The 12,646-nt window shown below is 47.6% G+C and overlaps 1 protein-coding gene across 1 annotated transcript; it reads right to left on the bottom strand.

Moving 5' to 3' along the window:
* Positions 1-262: 262 nt before the first annotated feature.
* Positions 263-2,833, bottom strand: LOC113902078 (protocadherin-8-like). The gene is given in 5 exon segments (XM_027557052.1): positions 263-924; positions 927-985; positions 987-1,575; positions 1,578-2,352; positions 2,687-2,833. Coding segments are annotated over 5 exon segments (2,232 nt in total).
* Between the last annotated feature and the right edge of the window lie 9,813 nt (positions 2,834-12,646).

A 12,646-nucleotide genomic window follows, 5' to 3' on the forward strand; every position in this document is an offset into this window, starting at 1 on the left:
AGGTTAACGATGGCACTAAGAGAGTTGGGGGTGCGCTATCCAACTCCCCTTCTGAGGTGAGGAGCATAAGGACACCCCGCTGTCCCCGGACTGGGAAATTTCTGCAGCCTCGCCCTCCCGGGGCCTCTGAGGAAACGGAAAGCGGCGGTGTCTCCACGAAGCAGCTCAGGCTGAAGCCCCCAGAGTCACAGCCCCTGACCCTCTGCAACTTGGAGCGGCCTGGTCATTCACTGCTCGAGTGGCACCAGCTCCGGCCGCGCTCCTAAAGCTTCCTCCTCCGCGGCCCGGGCGGGGCCAAGTAACGTGACCCCGGCCACCAGGAGAAGGCTGCAAGGGCTGGCCGAGAACCCGACCACGGCCACGGAGAGCTCAAGGAGCCGCTCTGCGCGCCCCTTCCCGGTTCGGCGGCGGCGCCGGCGGTGGCACCAGCACCATTTGTCCGCCAGGTGGTGCAGGAAGCGCGGGTACCGGAAGCACCGCGCCCGAGCGCCGCAGGGCCAGCCGGCCTTCGTCCAGCGCCGCGACGACCGCCGTCAGCGGGCCGGCGGGCTGCGGGGACCGCCGACGCTGCAGCGATAGCTCCCCCGGGGCCGCCGTCGCCGCGGAGCTGGAGATGAGTCAGCTGCGCGTCAAGGCCTTTGTCCGCGTCACTGGCCTGCTGTCGGGTCGCCAGGGAGCACAGGGACGCGTCCCACGGCGGAGGCAGCAGGGCTGAGCCATCGACGAGCTCCGGGGTCACCAGCCGGGGCGCGCGCTCGTCCTGGCCCTGCATCTGCAGCTCCGCCGTGGCCCGGCCTCGCAGCGGCGGCGAGCCGCCGTCCAGCGCCTCCAGCCCTAGCTGCAGCCTGGCCAGTTCCTCGAGGTTAAAACTCCGTCGTGCGCGCAGCCGCCCCGTGACGGGGTCCCCCGAGACGTAGGTGGCCAGGCGCCCCCAGCCAGGCCCACCTCAGCGTCCAGCAGCCGGTGGGCGACCTGGCCGTTGAGGGTCCCTGGCGGCCACCGTGGCCAAGTAGGCCCCGGGCGGGTTGTTCTTGCGCACTGACACCTCATAGACTGGCCGTGTGAAGAGCGGCGCGTTGTCGTTCTCGTCGCCCACGCGCCCCGTGTAGGGCCGCACTGTGCGCAGCGGGGGCGCGCCGCGGTCCTCGGCCACCAGCGTCAGGTTGTACTCGGAGATGCGCTCGCGGTCCAGGGACGCCGCGGTCACCACCAGGTAGCTGCCCGCGTAGGCCGGCTGCAGCCGGAAGTGCTCGTGCCCGTAGAGGGCGCAACGCACCTGCCCATTGGCGCCCGAGTCCCTGTCCGAGGTGCTGACCAGCGCCACCAGGCTCTCGCGCGCCGCCCCCTCCCGCACCAGCGAGACGGCGCCCGCCTCCGGCGTCCCAGGCCCGGTCGACAAGGTGGCCTCCGCTCCCCCAAGAGCGGCGGCGGCGGCGGGGAAGGGCGAGGCAGCAGGCGCGCCCGGGGCTGCCAGCGGGGTGATGGAGATGTCCGGAGCGTTGTCATTGACGTCGCGGAGGCGCACGATGACCTTGCAGGTGGCGGCGCGGGGCCCGGGGCCGGGGTCCTGCGCCCCACGTCCAGTTCGTAAGTGTCCTGGCGCTCGTAGTCCACGGGCCCCGCCAGGGTGAGGCGGCCGGAGCGCGGGTCCAGGCGGAAGAGGCGGCGCGCCTCGGGCGGGGTGCGGGCCCCGAAGGCGAAAACCACGTAGCCGCTGGGGCCCTCGTCGGGGTCCGCCGCGTCCAGGTCTAGCAGGAGCGAGCCCACGGGCGCGTCCTCAGCCAGCTCCACTTCCGCCACGGCACCCTGCGGGAAGGCCGGGCCGTGGTCGTTGGCGTCCAGCACGTGCACGCTGAGGGCGGCCGTGGCGGAGCGCGGCGGGCGGCCGCCGTCCTGGGCCACCAGCCCCAGGCTGTAGGTGGCCTGGCTCTCGCGGTCCAGCTCCTGCAGCAGCACCAAGTCGGCGCACTGGGCACCGTCCGCGCGCGTCTGCAGCTCCACGCGGAAGGGGCTGTGGGGCTCGTCCAGGCACACGCTTTGCAGCCCGTTGGCGCCCACATCCTCGTCCACGGGCACCTCCAGGGCGATGCGCGTGCCCACCGCCGCGCCCTTGGACACCTCCACGGGAATCTGAGCCCGGGGGAAGCGCGGCGCATGGTCGTTGATGTCCCTCACCAACACCTCCAAGTGCACCAGCAGGAACTGCTCCTGGGAGAAGCTGACCACGTTGAAGGCCAGCACGCACTGAGGGGCCTGGCCGCACAGCCGCTCTCGGTCCAGGCCCGCGTCCCAGACGGTCATCTTGTCGCCCTAGCGCAGCGAGCTGTTTATCAGGCGGAACCGACCCAGTACCTAGCGCTGGGAATTAAACAGGACGTGGTCACACAGAACACTGATGAAGGTGCTGGGGGCTTCTTCCTCATAGGTGTAGAAATCGACAGTTTCGATTCAATACCCTGACACCTGCAGCAGCCACAGAAGCAGCAGGGGCTCCAGTCCACCCCTGAGTAAAGTGTCAGCGGGGAATCTGAGCCTGCAGTGAGACATTCTTGGGCCTCACCCGCCCTTCTGAGCGCACAGTCAGGAGACACTTGCCCTCTTAAATACTTATGATCACTAAACCCTCTTCTGCTGTGTAATCGCTTTTCTCTGCCCTGGGCGCAAGCATGCTTCTTCTAAACCCTACCAGGGAGACTGCAGAGAGAAAAATATGCAAATAAGCCTCCACCGGAGCCAATCCACAGTCTCCTGGCCTCCGGGTCTTGTTCCCTTGAAAGAGCTCGAAGGAGGGCCTGGGGAGCTGAACAGTGGCCAGGTCAATGCAGTAGGTCATTGAGATTCCTACAGTTTACACTATAAAAATGCACCCCACTTGCTTTGCCAGCGTGCCAGGAGTCTCACTTTGACAGCCTGAGCAGGGGAGCCGCAGCCTCTTTATTCCTTCCTGAGCACTCATAGTCATCAGACAGAGGCACAGTTTCTATTCTGCTTCACCATTTTGAAACAAACGCATATATGTATCCTTCCCCACCCACGGTTATCCGTCTATACTGAGTTATCATTTCCTGTATTGAGAGATTGTAAGGGAACAGCTTCTTCAGAACCAGGCAGTGTCTAATCAGAAAAGCACGGTTTTCCAAAGTAATCAATTCTGAATAGCTTTTCCCTAGCCAAGAAACCATTAATGGCGAAATTTCCACCCCTTCCTCTCCTTTTATGTCAGTAATTGCTTATACATGAAGACTCAGTGTCGGTCAGGGAGGTTTGTCAACGACAAACCACTGTAAGGAATGGTTAAGGGTAAGAAAAAGATTTAAGGAAATATATTGCAGTCAGTCTTGTTAGAAAATTGCTATAGACCAATTATTTTTAAAAAGCCCTTGGCTGAAGAAAACCACGGGTGGCCTGATAGGCTGAAGGCTAAAGAAACATTAAACCATCTGTCTAAAGCACAACAGGCCTGTGTGAGGTTCCCTTTATGTGTGAAGTGTTCTAAATGCTAAACAGCCCCACATGGTAATGATGACATTGTTCCTCGTGCCATGGAGCTGTCATCAAGGCAGAGTGTTCTTTAACCAGTCATCTTGAATAAAATCAGTGAGCAGGCTGAGTTATTAATATGCCCAGGCTATTCTTGGCTCCTACATGTTCTGTAATGTTATTGATTCCTGCAGAGACATGTCAGTAAATGACTTTTTTTTTTTTTCTATCTTAGGAAGGAGTTGCACTTATCTTAGCACCAGGATCTGTGAACCCAGTTCTGAAACTGAGCCACCTTTGATGAGATAATTAATTTCCAGGGGTTTTAATTTAGTGGAGCATTTGGCAATGAGTCTAATTACAAGTACCAGCAACTGATAGAGAAGTACAGCGGGGAGCATGAGTTGATTTTCATCGGGTACTCTGAGATTCTGCAAAGAGCTTCTTTTTGTTTAGTTTTTTATAATTTTATTTTTTTTATTGCAGTATAGTTGGTTTACAGTGTTGTGCCAATCTCTGCTGTTATAAAGTGACTGTTATACACATATAGACATTTTTTTTTTTTTTAATATTTTTTCCATTGTGGTTTATCATGAGATATTGAATCTAGAAGGACTGGGAGTTTGGGATTAGCAGAGGTAAACTATTATACATATAATGGATAGACAACAAGATCATATTGTACTTTAGATTTTTTAAAGTTTGCTTTTTAAAATTCAGATGAGGCATTAATCTGAAGAAGGATACAACCCCCTTTCAGTTTAGTGAGACTAGATTTCTTGTAAGCCAGTATCTTCAATGATATTACGACAGTGTGCTTTCTGTCTTAGAACTGGGTATTTCAGTGAAGCATCTGGTTATTCTGCCTTTGGGTCTTGAAAACAAGAGGACCTGATCTCTTTACCCAACTCCTTAATTCCTATATGCACCTTACTGGAAGACTGAAAACCGATCCAACCCATGCCTTTTAAAAGGCACATGCTTTCATGCACTTCGCCAGGAGAGGGACCCATTTAACCACAGTCCAAGTCTCTCTCACAGTCCCTGGCAGGCCTGGCCCTCGATAGTCTTCAGCTTTGTTGTTGCCATTCACGATCAGAAAAACTGCTCAGCATCCTGAAAATGAAGACTAGTCCATGACTCTATCTACCGAACATCAAAGACCCAGATAAAATATTTTAGAAGGCAGGAAATCATACACATTACCTCCACAATGCTAAACATCTGGCCACTTAATGTTTGGAAACATCCAGCTATGATGCTTAAATGCTTGATTGCATTTTCCCCACTTTTCCTCCAGCTGTTTGGCAGCAAGGAGACCATCTATGATAAGAAATGTGCTATATTGTCAGTGATTCATTATTAGTGTTAGCTTCACTTCCTAGTAAACAACCACCTTATTAAAACACTGCTTCATGAATGGAGGACAGCTGGAGTTTCAAGAAAGAGACATTTTCTGAGGCAAAAATCACTTCTGTGCCCATAGAGTGACACCCTGAATAATATAGAAACTGTATGATCTGTGCCCCTAGGGATATGTCATCCGGAAGCAGTGTTTACAGCCTTGAGCTCCGTGGTACTCTCACATTCCATTCTGTTGACTCTGTTAGATAAAAACCTGTCTCAATATTAAAAAAAAACATCATGGCAGAAATTTGCTTTCTGTTGCTTGTTTTCCCATTTGCCAGCATATTGCCAGACTCTAAGCCCATAAAATGTAGTTCTGATCTCTCCTGGGTGCAAACGTGGATCAAAATAAGCAGTGCGACCAAGGGAACCGGCGCCACCACAGGAAGACCAAAATGTGAATAAAGCGGTGACTTGGTCCTCTTGCTCAGTTTGGTTTTAAAAGGGATAAAGGGGAGGATTTGGGTGGACCCCCTGCTGTGTTCGCTTTTGTTCTTGAAACAAAAGCACCAGACAGACGTGCTAGAGTTCCGCCCCCACCACCAAACGCCAGGAAACCAGACCTGTGAAACAGGGTCTGCATTCCAATCATTTTAATAAAAGGTTTTCTTTTTGGCTGAACAAGTAACACCAGTATCCCTGGAACGCTAAAACATGCTATATGAAGCTAAGGTCACTTTCACCATAAACGTGGGGGAAAACTGCCCCTAATTTAAATTAGTGCCTGGGCTTTTGCACCCTTTTGCACATTTCCCTTTTACTGTTACACAAAACCAGCGACATATGCTTAAGGGATATTTGGCTAGATCAAGGTGTCTACACGTCAGAAAAAGCATCAACTTTTATAGAACCTTGCACGCACACTTCTGTGGCCCAGAAACAGTATCCGTGCCATTTAGAACAAATCACTGTGTGTACTACACTGAGACCCATTTTCATTTCTCAACTGAACAAACATTCTGGAGACGAATGAGCAAAACATTATCAAGTGCAATGTTTCTATCTTCAAGGAGCAACTTCTAGAAATTGAAGCTATGAAGACTGTTGGAGAGAAAACAAATCAACCTAACGGCTGAGTAGTTCTTTTTTTTTTTTTTTTTTTGTCTTCCTGTTTTAAAAATAATACCTTGAAAAAACTGAAGTCATTCTTCAGCAGTGTGAGCCCCCCAGATTGAGAGTAACGGTTCTAAGCGCTCTCAGAAGAAGGTTCATTATCTCCCGTTCCTGTTACCCCACTGCATAATCAGTTTGTTATTAGGTCTTAACTGCACAGTCATTTATAAGAAAAGTTAGCAAATTGCTGGTCCTTTTTGGAAAATGATTTTCGGGAAAATAATTCAGCCCTGAATTCAGCCAAAATACTGTCCTCAAGCATAGCCTAAAAACAAATGATATTTATCAACTTTTTAAGTACTTTAACCTAGAGAAAATCACAGGGAAATGCTATAGAGTAGCAACACTAATCACAAACTCCCCTTAACGTAATCTTCACTTAGAGAAAAGTTTCCTGTAGGATCATTATGTTAATAACGATATTATCAAAATTATGTAATCTTAAAATAGTGGATACAACTAGTTTTTAAATTGCTGATTTTATTAGTCTGATTCTATGAGGAAACTAGGGCTTCGCTGGTGGCTCAGAGGTAAAGAATTCGCCCACCAATGTGGGAGACGAGGGTTGTGTCCCTGGATCAGGAAGATCCCCTGGAGAAGGAAATGACAACCCACTCCAGTATTCTTGCCTGGAGATTTCCATGGACAGAGAAACCTGGCGGACCACAGTTCATGGGATCACAAGTCGCCACGACGTAGCGGCTAGACAGCAACAACATGAAGGAAATTAAATTAATGAATAATGGACAATTGTTTACCTTTTGGGTTCAGGGATACCTTAATCCCCATATGAGCCAGAGAAATTAACTTTGGTACCTGACTTTTGTCACTGGCTCAAGGGCCATACTTTGCCTTCTTACTACCCTACAGGAAGGAAAACCCCCTCCTACTCAACAATGTTGCAAAGCAAGACAAGAATAAAAGAATATGGATTGAGAAGCAACTTTTCATCTGTCTTATTTTAACTTCATCTCTCTTCCTCTTACCTAAATCTTTCTATTCCTACCCTATAATAAAGCCTACGACCACCAGTAATCAGAACACTTTGAGGTCCTTTATCAATAGATATTTGATCAAGTGTCAGTGACATAATAAAGCTCACAGTCTTGTAGAAGAAAATGTTGCTGTTGTTTAGTTGCTAAGTCATGTACAACTCTTTTGTTACCCCATTGACTGTAGCCCACCAGGCTCCTCTGCCCATGGGATTTCCCAGGCAAGAATACTGGAGTGGGTGGTCATTTCCTTCTCCAGGGCATCTTCCCAACTCAGGGTGTCTCCTGCATAGCAGGCAGATTCTTGACCACTGAGCCACCTGGAAAAGAAAATAGTTCAACATTATAAAATAAACCAGAAGAGTTCAGAGGAGACATGGTGCCAGATAATGTGGAGAAAGTTATATCAAATGCAACAAGGAAGAGGTCGCAGACTTGACAGGTAAAATCACAGTCAGCCAGAACTACCAGGGATGCAGAGAACCTGGGAGTGTTGTTCCAAGCTGTAAGGAGAGGCAGGCACAAAAGCCTTCGCTGGGCACTGAGTATACCAGTAGGTTGGAGTGGATGGCTTTAGGAGAATAAGCTTGAATGGGTGGCACAGCTGAGGAGAACCTTGATGCTAAGCTGAAGACTTTAGACACTTTTAAAGGAGCGGGGAGAAAACACGGAAGTTTGTGGGGAAAGAGCAGCAACCTGGAATACATATCAACAATGATATGTAATCTATTACTGTGTGTGTGAGTTGTTCAATTGTGTCCAACTTTTTGCAACTTTCCTGTAGTCCATCAGGCTCCTCTGTCTACGGGATTCTCCAGGCAAGAATACTGGAGTGGATTGCCATTCCCTCCTCCAGAGGATCTTTCTGACCCAAGGATCGAACCCTGGTCTCCTGCATTTCAGACAGATTCTTCACCGTTTGAGCTACAGGGAAGTCGCATTCTATTCCTGTAGTTCCCCCTAACTAAGGATCATATGTTCCAATACCCCTTGATGCGTGAAATCACAGAGAGTACTGTTAAGTTTTTTGCTATACATACAGCCTCAGTTCAGTTCAACTCAGTCGCTCAGTCATGTCCGACTCTTTGTGACCCCATGGTCTGCAGCACGCCAGGCCTCCCTGTCCATCACCAACTCCCGGAGTTTACTCAGACTCACATCCATCAAGTCGGTGATGCCATCCAGCCATCTCATCCTCTGTCTTCCCCTTCTTCTCCCGCCTTCAATCTTTCCCATCAGGGTCTTTTCCAATGAGTCAGTTCTTCACATCAGGTGGCCAAAGTATTGGAGTTTCAGCTTCAGCATCAGTCCTTCCAATGAATATTCAAGACTGATTTCCTTTAGGATGGACTGGTTGGATCTCCTTGCAGTCCAAGAGACTCTCAAGAGTCGTCTCCAACACCACAGTTCAAAAGCATCAATTCTTCGGCATTTAGCTTTCTTTGTAGTCCAACTCTCACATCCATACATGACAACTGGAAAAGCCATAGCTTTCACTAGACAGACTTCTGTTGGTAAAGTAATGTTTCTGTTTTTTAATATGCTGCTAGGTTGGTCATACCTTTTCTTCCAAGGAGCCAGTGTCTTTTAATTTCATAGCCGCAATCACCATCTGCAGTGAATTTGGAGCCCCAAAATTAAAGTCTGTCACTTTTCCCCATCTGTTTGCCATGAAGGGATGGGACCAGATGCCATGACCTTAGTTTTCTGAATGTTGAGCTTTAAGCCAACTTTTTCACTCTCCTTTTTCACTTTCATCAAGAGACTCTTTAGTTCTTCTTCATTTTCTGCCACAAGTGTGGTGTCATCTGCACATCTGAAGTTATTGATATTTCTTCCAGCAATCTTGATTCCAGCTTGTGCTTCAGCCAGCCCAGCATTTCTCATGATGTACTCTACATATAAGTTAAATAAGCAGGGTGACAGTATACAACCTTGACATACTCCTTTCCTGATTTGGAACCAGACTGTGTTCCATGTCCAGTTCTAACTAGTGCTTCTTGACCTGAATACAGATTTCTCAGAAGGCAGGTTAGGTGGTCTGGTATCCCCTTCTCTTTAAGAATTTTCCACAGTTTGTTGTGATCCACACAGTCAAATGCTTTGGCATAGTCAATAAAGCAAAGTAGATGTTTTCCTGGAACTCTCTCGCTTTTTTGATGATCCAGTGGATATTGGCAATTTAATCTCTGGTTCCTCTACCTTTTCTAAATCCAGCTTGAACATCTGAAAGTTCATGGTTCACGTATTGCTGAAGCCTGGGTTGGAGAATTTTGAGCATTACTTTGCTAGTGTGTGAGATGAGTGCAATTGTGCAGTTGTTTGAGCATTCTTTGGCATTGACTTTCTTTGGGATTGGAATGAAAACTGACCTTTTCCCATCCTGTGGCCACTGCTGAGTTTTTTAAATTTGCTGGCATATTGAGTGCAGCACTTTCACAGCATCGTCTTTCAGGATTTGAAATAGCTCAACTGGAATTCCATCACCTCCACTAGCTTTGTTCGTAGTGATGCTTTCTAAGGCCCACTTGACTTCACATTCCAGGACGTCCGGCTCTAAGTCAGTGATCACACCATTGTGATTATCTGGGTCATGAAGATCTTTTTTGTACAGTTCTTCTGTGTATTCTTGCCACCTCTTCTTAGTATCTTCTGCTTCTGTTAGATCCCTACCATTTCAGTCTTATATTGAGCCCATCTTTGCATGAAATGTTCCCTTGGTATCTCTAATTTTCTTGAAGAGATCTCTAGTCTTTCCCATTCTATTGTTTTCCTCTATTTCTTTGCTCTGACTACTAAGGAAGGCTTTCTTATCTCTCCTTGCTATTCTTTGGAACTCTGCATTTAAATGGGTATATCTTTCCTTATCTCCTTTGCCTTTGGAAAACCACAGTCACAGAAAACTAACCAACCTGATCACATGGACCACAGTACACTTCAGTTCAGTCACTCAGTCGTGTCCGACTCTTTGTGACCCCATGAATCGCAGCACGCCAGGCCTCCCTGTCCATCACCAACTCCCGGAGTTCACTCAGACTCACGTCCATCGAGTTAGTGATGCCATCCAACCATCTCATCTTCTGTCGTCCCTTTCTCCTCCTGCCCCCAATCCCTCCCAGCATCAGAGTCTTTTCCAATGAGTCAACTCTTCACATGAGGTGGCCAAAGTACTGGAGTTTCAGCTTTAGCATCATTCCTTCCAAAGAAATCCCAGGGCTGATCTCCTTCAGAATGGACTGGTTGGATCTCCTTGCAGTCCAAGGGACTCTCAAGAGTCTTCTCCAACACCACAGTTCAAAAGCATCAATTCTTCGGTGCTCAGCCTTCTTCACAGTCCAACTCTCACATCCATACATGACCACAGGAAAAACCATAGCCTTGACTAGACGAACCTTTGTTGGCAAAGTAATGTCTCTGCTTTTGAATATGCTATATAGGTTGGTCATAACTTTCCTTCCAAGGAGTAAGCGTCTTTTAATTTCATGGCTGCAGTCACCATCTGCAGTGATTTTGGAGCCCAGAAAAATAAAGTCTGACACTGTTTTCCCATCTATTTGCCATGAAGTGATGGGACCAGATGCCATGATCTTCGTTTTCTGAATGTTGAGCTTTAAGCCAACTTTTTCACTCTCCACTTTCACCTTCATCAGGAAGCTTTTTAGTTCCTCTTCACTTTCTGCCATAAGGGTGGTGTCATCTGCATATCTGAGGTTATTGATATTTCTCCCGGCAATCTTGATTCCAGCTTGTGCTTCCTGCAGTCCAGTGTTTCTCACGATGTACTCTGCATATAAGTTAAATAGGCAGGGTGACAATATATAGCCTTGACGTACTCCTTTTCCTATTTGGAACCAGTCTGTTGTTCCATGTCCAGTTCTAACTGTTGCCTCCTGACCTGCATACAGATTTCTCAAGAGGCAGATCAGGTGGTCTGGTATTCCCATCTTTTTCAGGATTTTCCACAGTTTATTGTGATCCACACAGTGAAAGGCTTTGGCATAGTCAATAAAGCAGAAATAGATGTTTTTCTGGAACTCTCTTGCTTTTTCCATGATCCAACAGATGTTGGCAATTTGATCTCATGGACCACAGCCTTGTATAACTCAATGAAACTATGAGCCATGCTGTGTAGGGCCACCCAAGATGGACAGGTCATGGTGGAGAGTTCTGACAAAACGTGGCCCACTGGAGAAGAGAATGGCAAACCACTTCAGTATTCTTGCCTTGAGAACCCCATGAACAGTATGAAAAAGCAAAAAGATAGGACACTGAAAGATGAACTCCCCAGGTCAGTAGGTGCCAAATATGCTACTGGAGATCAGTGGAGAAATAACTCCAGAAAGAATGAAGGGATGGAGCCAAAGCAAAAACAACACCCAGTTGTGAATGTGACCAGTGATAGAAGCAAAGTCCAATTCTTGTAAAGAGCAATATTGCATAGGAACCTGGAATGTTAAGTCCATGAATCAAGGCAAATTGGAAGTGATCAAACAGGAGATGGCAAGAGTAAACATTGACACTCTAGGAATCAGCAAACTAAGATGGACTGGAATGGGTGGATTTAATTCTGATGACCATTATATCTAGTACTGTGGGCAAGAATCCCTTAGAAGAAACGGAGTAGCCATCACAGTCAACAAAAGAGTCCAAAAGATAACACTTGGATGCAATCACAAAAATGACAGAATGGTCTCTATTCACTTCCAAGGTAAACCATTCCATATCAAACCATTCAAGTCTATGCCCTGACCAGTAATGCTGAAGAAGCTGAAGTTGAACAGTTCTATGAAGACCTACAAGACCTTCTAGAACTAATACCCAAAAAAGATGTCCTTTTCATTATAGGGGACTGGAATGCAAAAGTAGGAAGTCAAGAAATACTAGAATAGCAGGGAAATTTGGTCTTGGAGTATAGAATGAAGCAGGGGAAAGGCTAATAGAGTTTTGCCAAGAGAATACGCTGGTCATAGCAAACACCCTCTTCCAACAACACAAGAGAAGACTCTACACATGGACATCACAAGATAGTCAATACCAGAATCAGATTGATTATATCCTTTGCAGGCACAAATGGAGAAGCTCCATACAGTCAGCAAAAACAAGACCAGGAGTTGACCATGGCTCCATCATGAACCATGATTGCCAAATTCAGACTTAAATTGAAGAAAGTAAGGAAAACCACTGAACCATTCAGGTATGACCTAAATCAAATCCCTTATGATTACACAGTGGAAGTGACAAATAGATTCAAGGGATTAGATCTGATAGACAGAATGCCTGAAGAACTATGGACGGAGGTTCGTGACATTGTACAGAAGGCAGTGATCAAGACCATCCCCAAGAAAAAGAAATGCAAAATGGCAAAATGGTTGTCTGATGAGGCCTTACAAATAGCTATGAAAAGAAGAGAAGCGAAAGGCGAAGGAGAAAAGGAAAGACATACAGACAGCCTATGGGGTCACAAAGAGTCAGACACAACTCAGCAACTAAACCACACCATCATATATCTATGATAAAGTTTAACTTATAAATCAGGCATAGTAAGAGATTAACAGCAATAATTAATAAAATATAACAACTTTAACAACACCATAATAAAGGTTATGTGAATGCTATTTCTCTCTCCCTCCCTTTCCTTCTCCGCCATCTAAATA

This window comes from Bos indicus x Bos taurus, chromosome 12 (assembly GCF_003369695.1).
Source record: "Bos indicus x Bos taurus breed Angus x Brahman F1 hybrid chromosome 12, Bos_hybrid_MaternalHap_v2.0, whole genome shotgun sequence".
Taxonomy (NCBI): Eukaryota; Metazoa; Chordata; class Mammalia; order Artiodactyla; family Bovidae; genus Bos; species Bos indicus x Bos taurus.